Here is a 24,985-nt window from a genome sequence, read left to right on the forward strand (position 1 = left end):
CTGCATCTTCTGAGGTACGGTAATTTTTTTTCAGATCTGAGCAGAATAATAATGAAATGCAACAATATGCTAAATTTAAATCTTGAGTTGTCATTTAGTTTTAGTACAAGTATCCACATTTCCAGAGTTTTCAGCATTTCCATCCTGTATTTAAAGTATACATATAAAGGCTGATGTATTTATGGCTGGAGGAAAGATAAATCAATGGATGGAGAAGCACATGGATGGGTAGGCAGTCTGAACACTCAAATTCCTGACGTGGAAAATTCAAATGTTTGAATTTTTCAGGAACCCTACAATGCTACCCACCTCTTTTCAGTATTTTTTCCTCCTTTTTGAATAAGTCAGTTCTGTAATCGACCCCATACAGTTCTCCCTCCCAGTTCCCTGGTCAGCACTGCTGAAATGATGACTGTGTTGCAACTTCCTGCCTCTGGGCTACAATGACCAAATGAAGCATGTGTTCCACTACTGTGAGACAAAGAGAGGAAAGGTGTAACATCCTTGTCCCTGCACTCTAAGAAAAACTGAATTTTCTGTTGCAAAACATCCCTCACTGGAAACATTGGAAACAATTATTTTATTCGTATTTTCACCAACATATCGATATTTTTATTACAAATATATTAAACCAGGGTTAATTATGTCTGTTTTGTCTGATGCAGTAAAGACATCTGGCTGCATACCCTTTTCAAAAACAATCAAAGTCAAGTTGTAGGGACACGAATGATCTCTGATATAACTCAGGTAAGATAAACAGGAAAACCTGCCTCAGGTTGCTATTAGACAGTCTAAACTGAGTCACTGGAATATCTGGAGGGCAAGTTGTCAGAGTCACCTTGGCCCCCATTTTATATTAGTAAGGCCCTGAAATTGTCTTTTGAGGGCCTGCCTGTTCGACCACTCCGAGTCCAGGTAGCTATCATCGTCTGCTTCGTCCAGTTTCTAGAAGGGTTATAAGAACAAAGTTAGGTTGTACATAAAGAACGGTTCCATGGAGCATATAGGCTCACTTTACCCAATGTCACCTTAAATTCTTCCTGTCTTTTGTAGTAATGCAGCATCATCTGTTTCTGCTCTTCATCAGTGACCAAGGGCTCTCTCGCTGGCGCCCCCTGTCCTTTCTAAAGCGAATAAATAACTGGTTAAGTAGAAAGGCACTTTAACAAAACTATTAAATAAATATTACCCTTGACAAATTACAGATTCTCACCTTTTGGAGTTTGACCACAAGCTTTGTCTTTTCATTTCTTCCGATGTAATCCTGAAGTTTTTTCCCTCTCTGCATCTCTTTACCAGCCCACCAAAGCTGGCATTCTTCTTCTGTGATCACCTGCAGAGATGCCTGAGGAACGACAGATGGAGAGGGCAGATGGAAAGGAAGGAGGGTCCAAGAAAAAAAAAAAAAGCAGGTTGAAACTGAATGTGGGAGATGGCTCCAAAAGCAAGCTCTCAAACTGTTACATTCGATGTAGTACACTTCTTAAAAATGAAATGTCTCAAGTCAGTAACCTGGGATTCTACTAAATCTTCATGTGAAAATTTAAAAATGTCTTGTTTTCAGTATTTCTTTCACAATTTGTAAATATTAAATGCAAAAGTTCACTCTGAATATTCAACAGATGATGAATACATAAACAAACAGATGTACAGATGGTTACAATATATATACTAAGAATTTCCTAGAGTCTAAGAAGATTGATTAAAGGCTCCTATTATCAAAGCACCGAACATTGATTAAAACACTATTAGCAGGCTAACCTGTGTCCCTGACAGGTCTTCCTGATCATCAAACTCCATTCTTATGGGGTCATGAGGAGGCAGCCCCATAGGGTACACAATCATCACGGCACCCCTTAGTTGATCCAGAGCTTCCTTTACCATTTCCATGGTGACACAAACATTAGCTTGAGCCTGTTTCTGCAAAATCAGAGCAACAGAGGTGATTGCTTGACCAATGATGACAAAAGCAAGGAGGTGAAAATGCAGTTTTTGCAGTAAAACTCACTTTAGAGATGAGTGCTTTTGCCTCCTCAACTGTTCTCATCAAGACTTCCTTCATTTTATCATTTGGGGCTGGTATGCGAAAAAAAAAAAATAAAAATCAGCAAACAGTCAGGATTGCAAAACTACTTTTTACACAAACTTGCAGAAGAATATTTAAAACGTCAGACCACTTTTAGTTGTAGGACATAACAATTTCAAGTGCAGTAAATTACAAGTGGGTTAATATCAAGCCATTTGACATATCAGTACCAAGCAAAATTGTTTCCAATCTCTAAAAGGATAGCTCTGTTTACTTGGGAACAGCAAGCTTGTTTTTTTCTTTACAAAAGTTCCACCAAAGAGATAAGTTCTCACCATGTCCATTCCTCCTCCCGATCTCATCCTTCCTAAATATCTTCCCTCCACTTGGAATGCATCGTTCTTCCCATTCATCCTTTAGTTTCAGCTCCACAATTTGCTCATCTGTCAGTCCCTGCATGTTGGGTGGGAGTGTGACGCCATGATCGGCCAGCTCTGGGATCTCTGACAAGACACAGCAAAGAATAAAAAAAAAAACAACAAAAAAAACTATCTTGATATCAGATAGAAAGATTACAAATGTAATTGTATCTTGACAAATTCCATATAATATACAGAACAATGTCCCAAAGACTGTAGCGCTTTCAGATGAAAGGAAACATAAAAAATGATTTGCAAGCCTTTTCTACAAATAGACATCTCAAGTGTGGTGTGAATATATTCTTAAACACTTCTTCCACCCCGGTTGTACATTTCTGTACTTTCATGATGCTGTTTGATCACTAATGTTCTCAAACAAACCTTTGTAGAACAGCTGGATTAATACTGAAAAAGAACAGTCCTGAATAAAAATGCATGCCACACTTTAGAGTTTTTCCATTTGTAAAACATTTCGATAACCGTCCAACAATTCACTTTGTGTTGATTTATTGCATAAAATCCAAAGCAACTGTAAGACTGCTCTAACACTCAACAGTAGCAGGGATGAGTTAGGATGTGGATCTTTAACAGAAAGCACAGGCAGCAATAGAGACAGAGTTTTACCTGAACATATCCTGTCCACTTTGAGCCTGCCGTTGTAAATAGCAGTAACCTGCTGGATCAACGATTCCAGAGGAGCGTCCGTCGTGGTGTTCAACAGAAACTGGCTCTCATCTCCGCGCTTCACGTGCAGCTGCACCATCCTTTACCAGCTCTCCTCCTAACAGAGACGGTTATAGGCGAAAGAAGAAAAAGTTGCTGCTAGTGCCGATGCCGAGAACCAAGGCGTCTTCAGTTCAACAGAGTAACCATGGTAACAGAGAAGCGCGGATGCTTCTAGAACAGCACGAGTAACCTCAGCTAGCCAGTTGATGTAGCTGTTAGCCACGGGTGGCGCTTGGTGTTTAACAATGAAAAGTATACACAGCTTTGGATCCTAGTGAAACTTACCTGGCAAGGAAAATGACAAGTAGGTCTTATTTTCACCTGAGTGTGAACTTATAATCTGTTTTTAACTGCTGGTACCATTTCCGATTGTAGAGTTACTTCTTCTAATAGAATTCTGGACTGCTGCTTCTAGAATATTGTCACACTTACTGCCCTCTAGCGGTAAGGAACGTTATTATTCTGAAGCAGTACTTCCAGGTGAATTTAGTATTTCACCTGACTTTGTCCTTTTGCATTTTAGCAATTTAACATCTTTTAAAAACTCTACCAATCTTTAAACAAATGAATACCGTCAAGCCAATTTAAGGGAACATTGATGACCAATAGGTTGTAGAGAATTATTGTAAAGTGAAAGATAGAATAAATTTCTTTACAGAAAAACTGAAGTATGCTATTTACTTGTACTCAGTTCTATTTATGTCAACAATTTGAAATAAATTACCACATAAGAATAAATTACTCTCAGTCTCAGCCTAAATACAAGTGTCTTCTGAAGGCTTCAGAGGATTGTCATGATTCCAAACTTTCAACATCTCATGGAGTTCTGCTCTATCATCAAAAAACAAAAAGTATACACTATGCTACAACTCCAAAAAGACCAAGCTAAATGGCTTGGCACCTTTAAAACAGTTAAAAATTCCATATTGCTAAGGAGGGCACAAATTCCAGATGGGAGAACCTATGAGGTAGACTTTGAACTGCTGTTTACAAGCCTTGCAGGGTACATAGTAAAGATATAGAAGGTGCTACATGCAAACTTTTTGTGTGATGCAAAATTATTATTGCACATCACCCTCATCAATATGTTTGTGTTTTTTTTTATGTGGCCAGCTACCCATGACAAAATTACAAAGGGATAACACAAGAGCAAAAACTAAAAATATATAAGACTTCCATTACTTTCATGCATGTGGTGGCAAGGGAGAGTTGATATTCCTGCTCTATGTTGAGAATAGGGACATCATTTTATGAGCTGTAATGCACTTGAAGCCCTATGTTCTTCTTCCATACATAGGCAGACTAAACAGCCAAAGGCACAATGGCAACAAAGGCATAGAGAAGGAAAAAAGAGACAAAAATTTAATAAATATTTCCAGAGCACATGGGTGGCTAATACAAGCTTTGTTTATGTTTCTAAGTCTGTCTGTACAAATGTCTATGCCCAGAGGTGTATCCCATAATTAGTTTTTGTGATTGAGAAACATTGGCCACATTAGTTGTGTTAGCCAAAATTGAAGTGGAGAAACATTAATAACTTGATGGTTGTGACAGTCATTTTAATTAAAAGCATTGTGTGTGTTTCATTTTGAAACACTGCCAAAGACTTAGTTTTAGCTGGTTTCCTCATACACCATTAGGTCACAGAGTTTGCAGAAATGTCTGTCACCTCATTTCCAAGAAATGATGAAGTGTGTTTTCTTTTTTTTTTCAAATCTACAGTAATATAACACATTAGTAAACGATAGCTTGAAATTGATTTACAGTTAGAGCTGTGAATTAATAACATTCAGCCCCACCTAACACCAAAAACAAAAATAAAACCAAACATACTTGTCAATGTACATTTATTTTAGCACACATACAACACAAACTGTTTCGTACATTAATGTGCCATCTGCTTTGCACGTAAACTATGGAACAATGGATATTAACATGAATTACAGCTTCATGTATTCACTTTAGTACATACAGAATATGTTTGTTTCACAACACAGACTTTTATTTACTATGGATTATAGCCCATAAAAAGGGAAATCAACCTCACAAAGGGAGTAATTTGTTACCTAAAAGAAATCTTGAATCTGAACCGTGACATGATGTAAAGCACTGGCTAGTAATCGACTGTTGATACAGTATCTACTGCACACATTGAGATAACAGATATATTTCAGAGATGGTGTGTAAGCTATTGGTGCCCGATACTCTTGCTTACACATAGACTTTAAATACAGAGGATGAGATTTACTTTGCGTATTTACATGTGACAAAAGCATAGAAGCCAAACCTAACAGACATGATCTTTAGTTTCTATTTTTTTTTCTCAAAAATTCTTCTTAGACATTTATCCATTTATTTAATTTCTACGAGAAAAGGGGGACATGTTACATGTCTAGACAGTATTTGGTGTGTCATGTTAGGATAGATACTGCCCCTAACTGATTCTTCAGCACACCCATTTCCTCTCATCATTGCCTGGCAAACAAGTATTTAATGAGTGAATCAGGAAGTACAAGACAAAATACTGAAACACCCCTAAAAATTAATTAAAATTCTGTAAGCCTATAAAACAAACAACTTCTCAACAGCTGGAAACAGTCATATTCGGACATTAAATGTGGAATATTAAATACTTCGCGCAACTTGTAACTAGGGATGCAACAAGAAATGGGCCGATGATCAGAACCCAAAAATGCTTCAGCTGACTTTTCCTCTTCAGTAAATGCAAAATACACAGAAGACAGGAGGTGGCACTGACAACAACACTCTTAGGTGTGCATACTGTTGCTAAGTGAAGACTCCCAGATAGCTAGTTTTAGAATAAGTGAGGTGTTTAAATTAAAATCAAAGGAAACAGATATGTACAAAGCTGTTAAAAAGGAAATCATTTTTGCAATGTCAACAAAAGTTTATAGAGAACAAGACTTTTCAGAATTATGTTTATTGATGTTTATCTCTCTTGAGCTTTTCACTTTTGTCTGTTATGAATTATGATGAATTTGGAAATGTTTGCTTGGAAATTTCAGAGTTCAGGTACAGACTCACATTCTCTAGGAAACACAGAACATTATAGGATGCTATGCATGACCTAAAATATTTCCTTTGGAATAATTTTGTAGCAACTGCTGTCCCAACCAAACAATGCGAGAGTCCCATTGCTTCTAATTATAATAATTAATGACTGCTTATGGCAGGATAGCTAAAATATATTCTATTTGAGCCATGATCAGCTGGAAGTGTTCTCATCTGACCAAGAGAAAGTGCTACGTGAATTTTTATTTGATAAAGAAAAAGTTACTTTAATTTAACATTATTGCCTTTAATCAGCAACTGATAGGTTGAAGGAAAAACACAGTTGCAGGCATAGGTGAGTGAATATTAGCTTTAAGATTTGAGTCTGTAACAAAATATGATGGTTTCCACTCTTCAATCTTTATGCAAGCTCACATCCAAAACAAAAAAACAAACAAACAAAAAAAAGAAAAACACAACAGACGATATGCACCTCAAACACAGCACATCACTTCTCACCACTTCTCACCACTGTAACAATAATTATTTAGAGTAGCTGGTACAAGAAATGATAATAAATGACTCAAAGTAAACAAAAAAGTGCTGTCTGGTTATAACCCTTGCAGATCCAGAGAATGCTGTCATTGTACTTTAAATACAAGTACACACACTACCACGCAACATTGTTATAGTTTCTAATAGTATAGATTGATGCCTTGGATAAAAAAAAGAAGGAGGAATCAAACTGAAATGCTCTCTTCTGTTAGAACCTGCATGACCGGGAGAGTGCATACAGCATCTCAGTGCATATTCGTATCATCAAGCAAAACCTCTGGCTTGGTCCTTGCAAACACACTCACACGTCCACCAAGTTCTTTTTAAAGTCATACATACATATATACAAGATTTTGCGATGTTTGGATGCTCAGCTAAACAAGACTTTTTGTAATGTATATCGGCTTAAAGATAAGGAATGACAACGGAAAACTAAATGATACATTTTCAAGAGAATGTTGTGATATTACAGAATGCCAGTCCTGCGGCAGTCTGGTTAAACTGACACAATGGCTTGTGCTCTTGCTTGTTCCCCACACTGTGGAGTCAACAAATCCAGTGCAAATGAAATTACATTCACAAATTAAAGTGACTAAGTCTGAAGCTGTCAGTTCCAGGAAACAAAAACAAGGACCCAGAATCCTGCAGTGCTCATCCTGCAACCAGATGACAAAGAGAAGGAGAAAGCCCAACTGTTGCTCTGAGAGCTCAGATTAGTCAAAATGGTGGATGGGAACCACAGAGTCATCTGCAAAGCCACACATATTTATATGAAACACCAGCACAGCCACACAGGTATGCTTTGATATTGCACAGGTGTGTAAACGCATGACTTGTGTATATAGATATACTATATAGGACAACATACTGTAGACACAGGCACGTGTTTGCTGCTATTAGTTAAAACATACATAGCAAGTAAGAGTAAATCAAATGTTAAAGGGGCAGCGTTATGTGTTTTTCAGGCACATAGTGCCATTTTATAGCCTAATGAAGTAAGTATGCTACCTTCAGTTGTTATAAAAATGCTGTATTTATCAAACATAATTTGACTTAAAAATGTAATGCCTTGAAACTGGGCCTCTGGAACCACCTTCATCACAACAAATCAATTAAGTCTTTAACAACTTTTTTTTTTTAACCAGTATTTCACTGAGAAATAGCTCATATAATAAGCCAGCAGATCCGCCAGCTGTTTGCTAATTGCTGCTGCCACTAGTCTGAAGGAACTGAGTGGCAAAGGTGTGGGAGAGAGAAGCACTGTGAAGTGGAGGCTGGGCTTGAAGACTGAGCTGCGTGGAAAAGACAATGCTGAGTGAAAGCAAGCATCATGGACAGTTGAATGGTTGCCATGGGAGACTAATGGATTTCTCAAACATGCATGAAAGAATCAAAGCAACACCCCAGGTATGTTTTTGATGAGAAAATAACATTATAACATGATGCAAAGCTCAAAAAAGTCAATTTTACATAATACTGCCCCTTTAATATCCGAGAAGCTTAAACGTTAAAACACGCAGCTGGGCTCAAACATTTCTCATGATACTGCTTTGAGATATAAACTCTTTCCTGTAACTGAAGGGTTTGGTCTATAATTCTTAAATATTGTCTCTTCTTTTTACATAAACACATTTACTCATTTATCATAGATCTATACATATATGGATAAACCTCTTACATCTGAGGGGTGGCATTATGTTTTTTTTTTTTTTTACTGCTTGACTACCTAGGAAAAAAGCCATTGTTGGTGGGACCCTGTGGGGGGTTCAGGTTACCCGTTACAGTTCTGTTTGGGATGTGAGTGGATAACCACTCAGGCTCGGAGTCAAACACAGAGCAGGTTGACTGAGTTTGAGTCTGGGGCACAAAGGAACTGGTCGAGAACATGGGGTTCTGTTGTGTTTTGGTTGCTGTGGAAAACTTCGAATCATCATCAAAAGTGACCCACTGCTTCTGTTGGTTCCCTCTTGAAGGAAGCGGCGGCTGGCTCCGAGGCGCGAAAGCAGGAGGTAGGGAAGAGGGCATTGCCAGCGGTAAAGTGAGGGCAGGAGACGGATCACGAGGAAGCAGAGAAGCTTGAGTAGGAGTGGGACTGGATGACGGTCCGAACAAAGACACGGTCTGACTGTGCTGGAAGGACGGTGTGACTGCAAGGGTGGGAACAAGTGGTTGAGAAACAGCAGACAGAGTCCTCTGAAAGTCAGCCGTTTGGGTTGGATGCTGGAGGCTGAAGTCTGGGGTAAGGGAACGACGTGGCAGCGGCTGCTGGACCAGAGGTCCTGTGAAGGGATTGGTGCTGCTGGGTCGGGCAGGGAGCGGCTCAGACTGGAAAAGATTTGGGGAAGCACGCAGGATCTCCTGGGAGCGGCTGCGAGACGGGGCCGGGGGAGGCGGAAGCAGCAGGGTGGCTGACGGTGACGGGGTGGAGAATGAGGATGAGGAGGATGAGCTCAGGGATTGGAGGTCTGACAAAGCGGAGGACTGGAAGGACATGGATGAGGGGAGAGTAGAGGAGGAATGTACAGATGGAGAAACAGAGGGTGGAGAGCGCAGAGAGGAGCCTCTGTTTAGGGATTGGGTAGTGTGCCGGGATGATGATGAAGACGAGAACATGTTGGATGAAAGAGAGTCAAAGGGATCGGGCTTCCATTGTGCTTCTCTTTGGAATCCATTTACTCCGTTGGCCTAAACAAGGGCAGAGCAGAGAAAATCTTTTTTAGGTACAAAAACAGATAATGTTAAAAAGTAAATAAAAACATGTTAACATCACCGAGGTGTTTACATACAAACTTAGAATCTAATGAACCATACAGTGCTCTGAAGAAGAACTTTTTCACATTTTGTGTCCTATTATACCCACACTTCCATGTATTTCATTGGAATTTTATGTGACAGATACAATTGGATGCAAGATGTTTTAACCAGTAAAAGTTGGGAAAGAGAGGTGTGCCTTTGTATTCCACTTTGTTTTCGTCTTTACCTGATGAAATCCAGTGCAACAAACTATATACAATTTAGTCCACCTTAGTGAAGAAACAGCATTGTCCCTGAGGTAATTTATTATAAAGCATATACTGAATAGGTCAGGCGTAAAACTTTTTAAAGCAAAGTTGGGTCAGAAAACCATATCCCAAGATTTTAAGAGCACAAACAGCATTGTTCAATTTATCATCCAGAATATAAAGATGACAACACAATAGCTAGTTACAAAGAACTCTATGCATGTCTATTTTGTGTTGATCTACTGTTCAAAATACCAACTTGCCACTTGTAAAATAATAAAATGAGAAGAAAGTTAAATGGTTGTGAATTCTTTTGCACAGCACTGTATGTTGGTGACAAAAACTTAAAGATACCCCTTTGAATGTTAAATTAAAAATATATATATATTTTTGCTAAATTTCATTTTGTTTAATGGAACCTTGACAATTGATTTGTCAAGTTTTATAAATCCCCACATCTGTTTTTCTTATATGTTATAAAGCATGCCATTCCCTTACAGGGTACCTTTAATATGAACGGACTAAGAATTAATAACCAATACATTTATCACCATTAACATTCAGTCTCTGAATTTAACACATATGAATGGATTCTGAACAAATCAACAAGTTAAAACAATTTATGCAGTCATTACACATGTGCCCACTCTATCCCTCAATAGCAGAGTGAGACCATATGAAGGACCAAATGAGGGGTAACAACAACTATCTTTATTCCATAAAAAAAAAAAAAAAAAAGTAAAAGCAAATTTTATGAGCCTAACATAAAGGTCAATAAGCCCTGGCAGATACAAAGTATAAATAAATCAACTGCAACAGAAAACAAAAGGGATTACTGCATGTAATGTATGAGGAGTGATAACAGAGCAGAGGACTGTTGTGTTTTGGAAGATGAGACAAAAAGGTGGTTTGATATAAAGTACCTTTCACCCTGATGGCTTCTCCAGCTTGTGAGAAAGAGACAAATGCATCAGAGACAAAAGCAGGAAGAAAGACACACAACTAAGCTCAACTAAAGCGAGTCAAAGAAGCAGAAAAATATATTCTTATTGCTGCTGATTTCAAATACATCAATCAAAAAACCTGGTTATAAATTTATAGAACAGATTAGTAACATAATTGTATTTGTTCAGTTGCTGAAATTAACTTAATCTAGCACCAACCTGTGCAGCTGGGGCAGACTCAGCCTTGGCAGCATCAGGTGGCAAAGCATGAGAAGATCGGGAGCGTGGTGGAGGTTTAGGAGAGGACAGGCCCTGATGAAGCCCAGGACACGCTGCAGCAGGTGGGGTGGATGCAGCAGGTGGGGTGGATGCAGCAGGCGGCGCTGCTTGTTGTGGTTGCAGAGGAGCAGGTAGTGAGGGCTGCATTGGTGGTGGCAGCTGCGACTGAGCAGATGGGGGAGCTGGCTGAGGTTGCATGGGTGACTGAGTCTGGGCTTTTGTTGTGGGTGGGGGTCCTGATGGTGGAGGACCTGAGTGAAGAAGTGAAACAGAGACAAAGCTCAAAATATCCACATTTTAAATCTACCGTATTTTCAAGACTATAGAGCGCACCTCACTACAAGTTGCACCCACAAAGTAAAAAAAAACAAAAACTGGAAACCTATAAGCCGCATGGTTCAAAGCGTGGGAAAAAAGTAGCAGCTTATAGTCCGATAAATACAATTCAAGCTCCTCTGCCATTTCATTGTGGTCCTACTGCCATCAGCTGAAATTCATAGCTTGGTCAGCAACGACCAATCAGAGGCTCTTGGTGCTGTCAATCATCCTTAGCACCAATGCTATCATACGATACAATGCACTTAATAGCAGGTGGAGTCAGAAGCATGGACTTACTAAATTCAGAATGTTAAAATTAGTGTATAAGCTAAAATTAGCCAAAATTCTATTGCTAGCCTAAATTCTGCCAGGGGCATGTGGGATATAACTAGCATGTTGTTCTACATTGACTTTCTCCATTCAGTGTGCAATAAATAAACAAAATTGCTAAAAAGCTTATTTTAGGGAAAAGTCTACTGCTAATGTGGGCCGTAGCTACATTAGCACAAATTATGTTTGTGCTAATGTTGATGAAAAAATTTAAAAATCACCATTACTTAATGAAACTTTGTTACCAGAAAACTTGCTCATCTCTTAGCAACAGATTAACAAATATTATTGTTCAAAAAAGATTTTGTCTGCTCTTTTCAAATACTACTAATCTCAAATACTACCAACTTCACAACTTAACAAGAGTTGTGAAGTTGGTGAATTTTGCAGAAAAGTGAAAATGATTTTGTTTTTACCTTAAAATAAAGTTTTTTCAGAATTTTAAGCTCCATGAAAACATATGTCTTTACCCAGGGGAAGGTCTGGTGGTTTAACTTGTGCACTGGGCACTGGCCGTGGGGCTCCGGGATGAGTGTCCGGGATAGGCCGAGGGGCTCCAGGATGCACATCAGGAGTGGGCCGCGGTGCACCCGGGTGAGATGGAGGCTGCGGGCGAGACTGAGGGGGCATGCTGATCACTCCAGCTCGAGGAGGAATATTCTGCAAGATGAAAATTGAGAAGATAATCATAGCAAGAGAAAACTGGATGAGAGTAAATGTTCTGTGAATGCTACAAGCTGACTGGATGAACTGAAAAAGTTATTTTATAGCTGAAGAAGAAGCAGAGCAATGTAATAGTCAATAGTGGAAACAAAAGTTGTAATTTATGACAAATTTCTTAACATGATTCAGGCAATACAAAAAGAATATTTTAGATCTAAATACTGAAAACTCACTGGTCTGGAAGCTCCTCCAGGTGCTGGAGCTCCTGCCTGACCTCGACCTGAGAACATTAAGACAGACAAAACAATAATTAAGCACACATTTCAAGCAATGATATTTAGTTTTGGTCCTACTTTAGAGATCTGTATGCATAACACATGCAATAAGATTTTTTATTACTTTGATATAAAGATTAATCAAATGAAAACAACAACAAATCACAATTTAAAGCAACTTATCCAGCACAGGCTATTCTATGGATGACTTTGTTATCAAAGATGGCTCAGTCCTTCCACAGCTCGAGGAGGTCTGGCAGACACACGGGCCTTTTTTTGTAACCCACCTGCTCACCACACTGTAAGGATTCTCCTCTTCTTTCACTACTCTCCTACCGAGACCATCCTTCAAATATTTTCCCACACCACTTAAATGTCTTCTTCTGTCTTGTTGAGTCACCAATCGTAAGTCAACCCTGCCAACCACACAGCCTCTTACTATACAAGAGGGAATCGGCTAACCACAAACACCATACAAATGTCTCAGGTGCAGACAGGCAAAGTTGGCGATTGGCTGGAGATCCAAACTTTATCCTCTACCTCAGGACAAGCACATTGTGTCTCAGAACACAAGCACACAAAACAGGATTATAGCAGGGAGAGGAAGGTATAATCTCACCACATTATCACAAGTACAAATAAACGTCACACAAAGAGACGGTCATGGAACACAGACACCCTTACATAACCACTAAATAAACCTTTATCCTCGCTGAATACATTCATGCTAATGCAGCTATGTCATGCATAGCGGCACTCACCTGCAGGAGCATCTGGCCGAGGAAGAGCAGGACTCTTTGGTCCTTTGCAGCACAAAGCAAACCAAATTACACTAAAGTTACACACAAACCAGCTAGCTAGTCACCAGATGCAGGTGTTCCAAAGAAAAAAAAATGTCTAGAAGCACTAAAAAAAGCATGTGATGGAAATATTGTAGCAGGCAGTGAAGCTTGAGAAGATAACAGCTGAATGATCTGTCTAAGGAGGACGTTCACACTTCCTATCAACAACCTCAAAGATACGCAAACACTGGTCTCTATGGAAAATATGCATCTAAAAATAGATTAATAAATTAAAATAGTAAAAGTGTTCATTATTTCCACAGTAATTCAACACAAAATGTGAAACCTATTGGTTCATGTTCATTTTGAATATGTATTGTATTATTTTATGTTATATTAAATAATATTATTTTATATTATACTTCAATCAAAATGTTCTTCATAAAATGTCACTTTTTGGCCATATGACACTGTGTGCTATCGTGGGCAAGACTAATGACTAAGCCACAAAAGGTCACTGCGAAAGAGACCTGCTGTTCACACAGTGCTGTATCCATGCATATTAATGAAAAGTTGAGTTGATTAAATAAGAGTGGGAGAACAAAATGGGAAGCAATACTTATGACCACTGTCTTCAGAGGCTTGTGAAGTCAAGAACCATTTAAGAATTTTCAGGATATTAACAAGAAGAGGCGTGGAAGTGGAGTTAATGCTTCAAGTGCCAGCACACACAGATGTTTGGCCTTGGGAAGTGGGATGGGATACGACTGTTGTTCAGTGGTCCACGGTGTTTTTGTCAAATGAAAATACATTTTGCATTTCGTTTGGAAATCAAGGTTCCAGAGTCCGGAGGAAGAATGGAGAAGCAGAAAAGCCAGGTTCCTTGAGGTTCAGAGTGAAGCTTCTAGTGTCAGTGATGATTTGGGAATGCTTATCTGTTGGAGTTGTTCCATTGTGTTTTTGAAGTCCAAATTCAGAGCAGCTGTCTACAAAGACACTTTACTGCACTTCTCTAATGGCAAACATTATGGAGATGCTAATTTTGTTTTCCAACAGGAGTTGACACCTGCTCAAACTACTAAAAGTACCAACGATAACTTTAATGACTGGGGTGACCACTGTGCTGAACCTGATCTAAACCCCCTATGGAGAACCTATGTTGTTTTAGTAGAGGAAGGTGGCAGAGAGAAGAGGCAACAATGCAGACAAACTGAAGGCTGCTAATAGTAACACCTAGTAACGAGAGCTTTCTGAACACCTCAGTAGTGTTACAGGCTGATTGTGTTTATGCAGACCTGCACTGATGCAGTAATTCAAAGAAAACAGACTGATTTTTCATGTCTTCTCTCACTAAATGTCCTTAACAAAAACAAAATGAATTTTAGTTTTGATTTGAATTACACTTTTGAAAATATTGTAATTTATTAAGCTGCATTTGTAATGTTTGCTGTAATCATGACTGCAGTCCCATTAAAATGGATCTGCATTGCACAATTGCTGAGTATTAAAAACATGAGGATGAATTGTGCTTGAAGAAAAGATGCTAGGCTTCTTTCATTGATTTTGTTTCTGTGGTGGTTTACATTTCTTGCATTTAGTAACAGATTAACCACATCTCAATTACACCTACAAACAAGACTAAAATGAACCACAATAAAGTAGGGGTGTAAACAATACTTCAATCCACATTGATACAGCAATTAAAAGATTAGACTAATGAGCCAATTACATCAAAGCAAACAGAAATACCAATCTACATCATCCTCTTTAAGATGATACTGCGTGATTGATCTGCATTTGAGATTGATCTCAAATTTTTTGAGACACTAAAAATGAATGAAAGTTTAAAGTCTTGAATGAAAATTAAAATCTGCTTTCATCCATATCAAAAGTGATTTTCTAAAATGTTGCTGTGTTTGTTTTCTTTAATACTGAAGTCATCAGGGGCATTTAGGTTAAATAAGAAACAAAATGCACTTAAACGTGAGAAATGTGAGACTATACTGAACAAATGATCTATTTATTATTTATTTTTATCAAGAACAATGCTTTTCTTTAATTGAAATTCTTGATGCCTGAAATCACTTAGAAAGAAAGTGATCAAATCATGTGAAGTTGTTTTTGTAAGTTGCTAATTATGAAATGATTGTGTTAGATGGGTATACATTGCATCTTATTGAAATCATATCATGACAGACTTTCTGATTTTGAGTAACATTGTGATAAACTTTTGATTTACACCCCTACAATAAAGCAGTGAAAGTTAACACAAATCATCAATGTCAAAATAGCCTCAGTGACATTGATGACTGGGTCTAAGACCGAAGGAATTAGGCAACATTCAAAAACTCCTTGCTCGTTACCTTCACTGCCTCTCCTACCGAGCAGTGGGCTGGGACATTTGCCACTGTCTTAAAGAGGAAAACAAATGTTTTTTTTCTTTAAAACAAAGTAGAACAGAAAAATGCAAAAATATCAACAGATAAAAGTAAAGATTAGTTACAGTGTTCAGGTAAAACCTAAATCCTAATTCCCAAATTCACTTACTGTCATGTAAAACTAAACTAAAATACAAGATCATCTTTCACCTATAGGAAGGGTTTTAGGACCTACAAAAATGCCACACAAGTATGTTACTACCAAAGCAGTCAAACGTTTAAAACACCAAGCTAATGCGTCACATCAGCAGTTGGATTATATCTCTATTCAGACGAAAGATGCAAAACCTTCTTTACTTCTCAAAAACATTGGGACAATGTGATCACATATGACCTTTTTTTTCTTGTACATTACACTGAATCAAGACTTACTGACTGCTGTGCATAGCTCTAATGGAAAACAGCAAGCACCAGCATAAAATAAATCAGCCACAGAAGTACGTCAAGACATCATCTGGTAACTTTAACTTTACCTCCAGAGTCCTTTCTAACAGGCTGAGGGCTCATGCCACCTTCACAGATTTGGCAAAGCAGTGGGATAAAAGTGACAAGTTACTATGTAGAGAACCATTATTAAAAGTGATCTTTTTTCCACAACAAGATTTTATTTAGTTGTCCCCATTTAAGTTGAGTTAACTTGACAAAAGTAATCATACTTTATGTCATTCTAATACAGAGAAGGCTGATGGGGTGGTACCTGAAGGTGGTGGTGGGCGTTGAGGTGGAGCTGGTCTGGCTGGAGGAGCGTTGGGCCGAGGTGGAGGAGGCCGCTTGGGCTCCAGGCCTGGACCTGTGGGAGCACCAGGCTGGAAGTCTACAGGAGGCCCTTGAAGGAAGGAAAATGTGCAGAGTGGCTTGTTGTATTAGATATATTGTGGCAGTTTAACTGCTAAATTAATATGTAAAATTAACTGCTCTGTTAATTTTACATATTTCTTACAATTTCATGAAACACATCTGTGGAAAGACACACAACTAAAAGCTCTACAACAACAAAGCTCTACAACAAAGGGGTCTTCTCTTAAGACCCCTTTGGTATCAAACTCAACCCACACTCCATAAGAACAAAACACTAACAAACGCTATGTTCACTGAAAAGATCAGTATGCCCTGTGCTCCATGTCAAGGACTCCTAGCTGTACTTCCAGCTAGGAGTCCTAGCTGGGAGCACAAGCTGCTCCAAATTATACAAGCTGGCTGTTGAAACCAGATTAATTGGATCAATTGTGTTTTTATACAGCAGTTTAAATGCAAACCATGGTCATAACTTTGAAAGAGTAGTCCTGACATTGCATTTACCTATGAGGACATAAGAGGAGGACAAGGAGTAGAAGAAGTGAGGTAAAAGGAAAAAGCCAATTCTTTAGGTTAATAAAACAACATTACAATAAACAACCTTTCACGCTGCAGATGAGCTGATCAAAGTATTGAGGGTGTTTGGTTCTCCAAAAAAAAAAAGATTATAGGCCAGCCCTACTCCTGGGTAAAGGGGTCTTACACAGATGTCATAAATCGTGACGCAATCCTGAAACACCTTATCTTGTGGAATGTGTCTAGTTTTTGCCCTATTGTTTAACATTCTGATTTGATCAAAGCAAAATGTACACAGCGCACATCAGCATCACACACCAAAATATGCCTCAGAGGGAAACACTATTCTAAAACAAACAAGTGGAAACCAACACAGATTGCATTATCACTCATTTAATTACCTGCTGTTTCTCTCCTCTGTGACGTTGGGCTTAAATCTGCTTCCACTTATTACAAACACAATGAAATCACACTTTACATTCCAGCCGATGGAGACTACTAGCTGCACAGATGATTTGAGGAACATGGCTGTAGTTGACTAATTTATTTATGCTGTGTGATGTCATTACCTTGTGATGGTCGAAGGGGTTGTTGTCCACGACTTGGTCTATTGGGAGCAGCAGGTTCTCCATGAGTAGGAGAGGGACAGGGACTACCGCGTGGGGACGGCAGAGGTGAGGATCCAAGAGAAGATCCTGCTCCAGGCTGCAGGTGCTGGGGAAGAATGTCTTCCTCCTCATCATCCACATCACCTGGAGCCACAGACAAGAAAGAATGGTTAGAACATTTCTACAAATCTTAACATAGATAAGTACAATTTGTTGACAACTCCTGACCTTCCATATCATAATCTTCATCACCCACGTCCACGTCTTCAGCAAGCAAGGTCGAACTAGCTGAAGTGGGAATGCTGCCGCAGATCCTTTCCACACTCATTTCATCCTCTAGATTCTTGATCCACCCTGGACTCCTCAGGCGGATGTCAATCACCTTGTCCAGGACCTGCAATACATACCAGCAAGGTGAGCAGAAAAAGGCTGAGGGGTTCCTATGAAACTATCCAAAGATTATTCCAACAGATTAGAATAGGAGCCAACTTACAGAGGAACTACTAAGAGAGAGTGCAGCCAGAGCAGAGTAACCTTCCAAGAAGGTTACCCACATTTTCTCTTCAACAAACCTGCATGAAAAATTGCACCATTAATCGAGAATAAGAGGCTGAAGGTGGAACACACCACACACATCTCTGTGCTTGCATGCTAGCCTCACCTGATAAGGATGACTTCTCCAAAATTAGCAAACTTATCAAGCAGCTCATCGATAAGTTCATCACTAAAATAGTCATCAGGCCCTGAGGAGCAGAGAGACACCAAGATGGTGCCATCTGGAGGCCCCTGCAGGGCAATCACATCTTTGTAGACCTGATGTCGTTCCTCAGGGTCCACCTCCAGGATGTCCACATCTATTATTGCTACCACAGGCCTTAAGAGAAATATCACATAACATGGAAGAGACATGAATAACTGGTATTATTAAACTCTCAGTAATCATCTTGGATTACAGAGATATCACGATGGTTACCTGTGATCTGAGGTCTTGAGCTCAGCCCTGCCATAGTACTTTAAAGTCCCAGGGCTCCAGGATTGTTCTGGATTATCCTCAGCATCTCCAGATGTAGAGGCTGCACCTACAACATTCATCTCTTCAGCTATAAAACAACCACAGAGTAAGGAAAAAAAAACAAATGACTAAATGCAATTCTTCAGAACTTCACATATTCGTTTATAAATGCACAAAACAGTAAGGCATAACTGCATTGTTGTTGGTCAAAAGGTTACAAGGATTAGGTTTAAAATGCCCTTCATCTCACCTGTTCTGTTAAAGTTCCACTTTCTTCTTTTCCAAAGTATGCGGTCAGTCCATGCTGGTGTGCGGCACTTCTCGCTTGTGTCATAATCTTCTGAGAAGAGGTCATACTTGTAGGTGGGGGCAAAATCCAGGTTTCCCTCAATGAAACCTCGGAAGATCTGCAAAGATATATGAAGGTTTGCATGAGGGCTGAAATGATTAATTATGATTAATCGATTATTGGCATAACTGTCAATGAATTCAGTAATCGATTAATCGTTAACTGGCATATAGAAAAAAAGGCCATTTGCTGAAATAAGTACATACTCAGACAGTGATTCAGGCAAAACTTTACAAAACAATTACAAGTTTTTGTTAAGATAAAATATAAAATGTGTTAATTTTTGCGTATTTTAATGTATTTCTCTTTGGTATTGGAATGAAAAATCTGCAAGATGTATTCATTTCTCTATTTAGCCGACTGATTGTCAGGATAATCGATAGGATTATTGATTACTAAGTAAGGTTACGCTACTGAACCAGTTCGAGTAATCAAAGAAAACTGCTATAGCTGGTCACAGTTATTAAAAAAAAAATTTGCTTGAAGGAAAAAAAATAAACACTTTTAAACTCTTACAATACAGTGCAGAACTTTCATTGAAAAACTATTTTGAATCAGTCTTAATACACCATCATATAGTGACAAATGATATTAATGCAGTGAAGATGTGTTTTACAAATCATACCATTCCTGTGTTCTTCTGTTCCAACAACTGATCACCAGTTGTTAAAGCATCCCAGTTTTGCTGCTTGATGAGCTCCTTCACTTCCTCGTTGGGAAAGTTGATTCGGTAGTTAAAGTCTCCGCACCAGAACACGTAATCGTGTGAATACAACAGACGACCCTGTAGCAGAGGATAAATGTCATCTCAAATGGAGTTGAATCAAAATACAATATTTGTGACTGGAACTGCCATTACCATTGGAAAAGTGAGTCTGCGAGTGATCTCATTGTAGTCGTCATTCCTCTCTTTAACCTGAGACTGGCCAGCAGCAAAGTGGGAGCACACGAAGCAGATACTGGTGGTGTGGAACAGCAGGCGGATGGCGACACCTCCCTTATTACCAGTGGCCCCACCCATTCCAGTTTTTACTGTATCTACAGCCACATCTCTGTAACATAAAGAATGAAAAACTCGCAAGAGTTTTCACCAAGTGTTTCTGATCAGAATCTGCACCATTTTTACCTGATGAAGGGTGCATGCTGAGGACGGATAAAAACAAACAGGCACACTCCCACCAGCTGCTCAGAAGCAAGCAGCACATACTTGTGGTCCCTTGAAATGTTCTTTTGGAGCTCAGCAGCCCACAGTTTCTGGTTAGTAGTGCTGAGACAAAGAAGAGATGAAGAGCACCAACATTAAAACAAGAAAATCAACTCAATATTACTGCTACCTTTGTAGAAATTTACAAAATCCTCAGCCTCAATTTTTAAATATCTGACTTGAGTTGAATTTTCAAGTATCTAATGCTCTGCAAAGGGTTTAGTACCTTTTAAACTTAGCATATAAGTAGTCTTAGGACCAAGTGTTTGCAGAACTTTTAAATTTTGTAATGTTACAATTTCAGACAAGAAATGTGCTGTATTCTAAAGAGATGGTATGTGATAGATCACAAAGTAATTGCTGAGCTGTTACAGACACACCCCAAAAGACTTGTAGTTGAGGCTGCAGCAAAAGGTAATTCTACAAATAATTGAGAAGAGCGTAGAACCACCTGCTGCAGACACGGCCACAAAATATTTCAAGGTGTGTCTAACAGTAACATACTTACAGTACATACAACTGTAATGTATTGAAATGCTTTGGTCATTTCAATACATTACAGTTGAAATATATTGAGTCCATTATTAACTAATTGTAGGTTATTGATTGGCAGAATCTTAAACACATACCTAGCACTGACAATGTTCCCAGCATTCAGTTCAACCATTTCTTCAAAGCCGATGGCAAAGATATCTATGGGGTTGGCTTTGCTGTCTGTCAAGAAACAAAAGTAAATGTTTGTCATTCAGTGAATGTGTTTGCTTAACACATTTCTGAACCCTTTAACAGTTAAAGGGTAATGATGTTATAAATAAAGTTTGTGCTAAACACAACGGACATTTACTGAAAACTGATCAGCTGTAATCTTTGTCAATGTATTTCAATTTCATCAATTGTCTCTTTCTAATAGTCATAGATTTATCTTAAACTTAACCATTTCTGTACTGACTTATAAACAAAAAAGGAGGGATTGATTGATTTGCTTACTGGATCACCAATGTCCACTTTCTGATTTGATATCTAGTGTACACACTTCTTTATTTAATAATAACATTTGAACATTTACAGCACCTACTTCAACCAAACAAATAGGATACATACTCAAGGGGCCATTACCAAGAAATGACTGTAAACAAATTAATAGAAACATACCCTGGAACTCGGGATGTCCTGCCTTTTTTGGAGCATCCAGCAGCCAGTCGTTCAGTGTCTGGTTGCGAAATGCGATGCTGCGAAACTGCTTTCCCCCGTTGACGTTCCAGGTGCCGACACAGACCCGGATTTGCTTGGGCTTTGTGTATTTATGGTGACTTTGACACATTCCTAGCAACACTCTTGGAGAGGCTGCAAAGGAAAGAACGCGCAGATTAGATGCCAAAACATTGGAACATGCACGTCAGAAAGGAGGTTTGTGTGGAAGATGAAACAAAGAAGGGGAAAATATTGATGAAGAAAGGGATTATATTCAAAAAAACAACAGCGGTAATTCATTAGAATGTTTAAAAACAAAGGTTATGGGAGAATGACTTTAGCTGTGACCACTTCACTGAAAACATTCACAATGTAAACCTTGGTAGTGGTTTATAGCTGTCTGTAAATGCCTACTGAAAAAATATGCTGAAACATCACTGCAAAAAAAACAAACATTTAGTCCATTTTAGCTTAATCATTGCTATAACTATCTAATAAAACAGACAGTGGAATAAACCACAACCAATAGTGCAAAAAATAAACATAAAAAAAAAAAAAAAAAGACAAAACAACTATTTGACAGGACAGGAAAACATATCTATCTGTTGCTTGCAGTCTATCAGTTACTATACCTGATTGTAAGACAGGCTCAGTGACTAAGATTGTTTGCAAATGGGAGAGAAGGAAGAAAGTTGTAGGTTAGCATCTCTTCAACAGATAATAGCCAGTAAATATTAAATCAGCCGAGTCAGGGCTCCCTTCAAAATTCACAAAGTTTCTTTAGTGCTGCTGAGAAGCCTATGTCTCCACAACAATCATTAAACATTGTCTTCATAACAATTAGTTGGTATGAAAAAAAATAAAATCAATCAGGTCAACATTGGTTTAAAATACATGACCCAAACAATACAGAAATTACTCAATGCACAGAAAGACAACAGAGTTTAAAAAGAGAAATTGTGCAGAGAGACATTTTTAGAATCCCTGCCTCTAATCCAACCATTTGAATTGTTATAAGGTATGACTAAGTGTTGTGCTATTGGCAAAAGACGGACATTCAAAACATTAACAGCTGGGATGCCAATAAGTGTGGCACCAGTGACAATGCCAGATTTTTTCATCACTGTCAATGTTCTCAAGTGAAAGTATAATGGTAGATTATTTAACAGCAATCAAGACAAATTTATTTTAAGGCTTTTTATAAAGCTAGCCAGATGAGGCCACAAATGTGGAGGGTGATATAAGAAAATGTTAAAAGAAGGTGATAATAATTACATTGTATTCTTTCATTGCATTGTTTTTTGTGTCTAACATTGCTCAAAATGTTGTTTTTTTATGTTAGAAAGGTTTAAGCAAAGTGCAGTTCATTGTTTCCACAAATGTTCCACCAAATAATAAGGCACTTAAATCATGTTGTAGAAAATTACCGTAAAGACTGGAAGTGGTGAGCAAGGCTCGAGCTTTGTCTGCTAAATCACTGTTAAGTGTGGAGCCCAGCCTCAAGATATCTATCGCCTCCTGCTTGGAGCTGTCAAAGAAATTGTTCTGGATGGTCCGTGTCACAGAGCGAGCGCCATCTTTGAGCTTTCCAGCCTACAAGACAAGAATATATATATATAGCATCCAACCAGTTAAAAAGGCACACATACGAAGTATTGGCTAAAAATTTACATTTTTCACCACTGCAGGATGGGGAAAAAAAGGACAAGGAGGAACATTCTAGAGAGATCTGTCAGATTTGAAGCTCACAGTGATGTTTTTCAATTGTCTTCTGGACAAGTTTGAGATTTCATTAATGACCACTAGGTGGCAATCTGGACAGATTTCTCTAAACTCCAAGAAAGATTTTGCATTTTAATGGAAGAAATAAGTACAAGTGTAATTGCTACAAGTAAAAAGAAATTAAAGTAGTTGTATCCTCTCTTTGTTTCTCTTATTTTTGAATTTCTGTTCACAGTGAGACTCCAGGAAAGTTTAATGAGAGCATACATTTTCAGAAGGATAAGGATAAGGGAAGTAAAGAGGATTTGTCACCTATCCCAAACTCCATTCTCATTTATATGAAACCATCAGACAATGATATACACAGGACACCAGAAATAGACCCATAGCTTTGAAACAACGTCAACCATCCTAATAACTTACCACACAGATGGAGAGGTCCACAGGTTAGCCAAAAGACATAATGCACATAATTAAAGAAAAGATGGGTACAATTTCTACACAGAGGATTAAATATTCATGCAACTGTTATAATCCAATCATTAACTTGCATTCTTACAGAAAATTGCAGTTTATGAATTAGTGTTTAAGAGGTGATGGCTGATTATATTTAAAGCAATAAAGAAATCACTGATCCTAATTGTGCTCATGCAAGACAGTCAATTCATTGTTTGGAATCTAAACTTTAGCCGGATCAACATAAAGCCCTAATCCACAAGGGTATGAAAGCCAAAAAATAAGATAAATTGATTTTTTTTTTTACTTTTCATATGTGTGCATTTAACAGATGTATTCAGACTTAAAATGAAACAATATTGTTTTAAATGACTCTTCAGAATCTTTAGAATGGTGTTAATATCCTGGATAACATCATTTGCAGTCACACTTTATTAGCCTGCAAAAACTACTTGGGTGGTAATGCCACATCACACAAGGGAGCAGAATCTATGGAAGCAGATTACCTTTGGACTCCATAAAACACAGTGTTGCTAACCTGCATTATAAACTACTTATACAATTGAAAACTTCTCGTTATTCACAAGTATTAAATTGTTTCACTACATACCTTGGCCTTCCCATCCAGGGCTCCGGTTCCTGCATAAATCTTACTGACAGAGTCCCCATTAGCAGACCACATGGTCCTGAAAACCTCCTGGAACCGGGCCACCAGCTGTGGTTTCTCTGCCAGACCCATTTGATCTAACTGTCTGGGCAACATCTGAATGGAAGGAGGCAAAGGGAATTTGAATAAAAGACAAATCTATAAACTCTTTCAACTTCAGGCATTAATGTACGCCAAGCTGGACACAAACCTCAAGCGCAAAGAAGGCTTGAACACTGTTGGTTCTATCCAAACAGTCCAGACAGTTACTCCTGATGGTCCCTCCCTGAGTTCTAAAAAAAAACCAAAAAACAAAAAAAAAAACCCATCAGATTCATGCAACTGCAAAATGCAATAATTTAACATTTGATGGAACCCAACTTATCATTATTGCAGTCATTGAGAATAAATGTCTAATGCAATAGATTTCAACTTCTTTATTAAATGCCTCCCAATCAAACCTGTGATACTTAATTTTCCACTTTCCTAACTGGAAAAACCTGAAGTACTTACAGAATGTCTGTATTAACACAAAGACTAAATTGAGCATAGGTGAAGTCTATATACTGATTAGGTGCTTTCTGATAAGCTGTATAAGAGTAAAAAGGGCTAATAAAAATGGACATTTTCCATTCCAAAATAAATTCAAAAAGTAAAGAAAATATGTTATATTCCTTCAGAGATATGTACCACTTCACTTTGTTATATCAAATGAAG

The 24,985-nt window shown here is 38.3% G+C and overlaps 2 protein-coding genes across 13 annotated transcripts in view; both read right to left on the bottom strand.

Moving 5' to 3' along the window:
• Positions 1-561: 561 nt before the first annotated feature.
• Positions 562-3,604, bottom strand: cfap298 (cilia and flagella associated protein 298). 4 transcript variants are annotated; one of them, XM_044139963.1, is made up of 8 exons: positions 3,457-3,604; positions 3,070-3,223; positions 2,362-2,529; positions 2,009-2,076; positions 1,762-1,920; positions 1,214-1,345; positions 1,029-1,124; positions 562-945 (listed from the first exon to the last, which is right to left on the bottom strand). In XM_044139963.1, exons 2-8 carry the CDS (start codon positions 3,206-3,208, stop codon positions 835-837), a joined length of 873 nt encoding a protein of 290 aa, XP_043995898.1. In that variant the 5' UTR covers positions 3,209-3,223; positions 3,457-3,604; the 3' UTR covers positions 562-834. The 4 variants fall into 4 exon arrangements, with proteins under 4 accessions (XP_043995898.1, XP_043995897.1, XP_043995899.1 ...); XM_044139962.1 differs by having other exon boundaries at positions 3,070-3,226; positions 3,457-3,603; XM_044139964.1 differs by having other exon boundaries at positions 3,070-3,220; positions 3,457-3,596.
• Positions 3,605-5,001: 1,397 nt separating this feature from the next.
• The window catches only part of synj1 (synaptojanin 1), a 31,202-nt gene continuing 11,218 nt past the window's right edge, over positions 5,002-24,985 (bottom strand). Inside the window, exons 10-33 of one of the 9 annotated variants that reach the window (XM_044139975.1) lie at positions 24,480-24,561; positions 24,233-24,385; positions 22,872-23,037; positions 22,077-22,100; positions 21,406-21,597; positions 20,883-20,967; positions 20,176-20,316; positions 19,909-20,101; positions 19,675-19,833; positions 18,951-19,107; positions 18,662-18,788; positions 18,350-18,562; positions 18,182-18,260; positions 17,917-18,082; positions 17,650-17,832; positions 16,467-16,595; positions 16,243-16,281; positions 15,695-15,742; positions 13,311-13,352; positions 12,508-12,554; positions 12,082-12,271; positions 10,904-11,214; positions 10,664-10,687; positions 9,287-9,423 (exon numbers count right to left, since the gene is read on the bottom strand). In XM_044139975.1, the coding sequence (XP_043995910.1) occupies positions 10,667-10,687; positions 10,904-11,214; positions 12,082-12,271; positions 12,508-12,554; positions 13,311-13,352; positions 15,695-15,742; positions 16,243-16,281; positions 16,467-16,595; positions 17,650-17,832; positions 17,917-18,082; positions 18,182-18,260; positions 18,350-18,562; positions 18,662-18,788; positions 18,951-19,107; positions 19,675-19,833; positions 19,909-20,101; positions 20,176-20,316; positions 20,883-20,967; positions 21,406-21,597; positions 22,077-22,100; positions 22,872-23,037; positions 24,233-24,385; positions 24,480-24,561 (2,947 nt within the window). In that variant the 3' untranslated portion in view covers positions 9,287-9,423; positions 10,664-10,666. Of the gene's footprint in view, positions 9,424-10,663; positions 10,688-10,903; positions 11,215-12,081; positions 12,272-12,507; positions 12,555-13,310; positions 13,353-15,694; positions 15,743-16,242; positions 16,282-16,466; positions 16,596-17,649; positions 17,833-17,916; positions 18,083-18,181; positions 18,261-18,349; positions 18,563-18,661; positions 18,789-18,950; positions 19,108-19,674; positions 19,834-19,908; positions 20,102-20,175; positions 20,317-20,882; positions 20,968-21,405; positions 21,598-22,076; positions 22,101-22,871; positions 23,038-24,232; positions 24,386-24,479; positions 24,562-24,985 lie in introns of all 9 variants that reach the window. The other 8 variants (XM_044139968.1, XM_044139967.1, XM_044139969.1 and 5 more) reach the window with 8 other exon arrangements.

The sequence above is a fragment of the Gambusia affinis genome, linkage group LG15 (assembly GCF_019740435.1).
Source record: "Gambusia affinis linkage group LG15, SWU_Gaff_1.0, whole genome shotgun sequence".
NCBI lineage: Eukaryota > Metazoa > Chordata > Actinopteri > Cyprinodontiformes > Poeciliidae > Gambusia > Gambusia affinis.

Coding starts and splice junctions, on each gene's coding strand:
- cfap298 (XM_044139963.1), bottom strand. CDS start 3,208: ATGGTGCAGCTGCACGTGAAGCGCGGAGATGAGAGCCAGTTTCTGTTG. Junction 2,530..3,069: donor AGTGGACAGGATATGTTCAG/GTAAAACTCTGT, acceptor GTGTCTTGTCAG/AGATCCCAGAGCTGGCCGAT. Junction 1,921..2,008: donor CAAAAGCACTCATCTCTAAA/GTGAGTTTTACT, acceptor CTGATTTTGCAG/AAACAGGCTCAAGCTAATGT.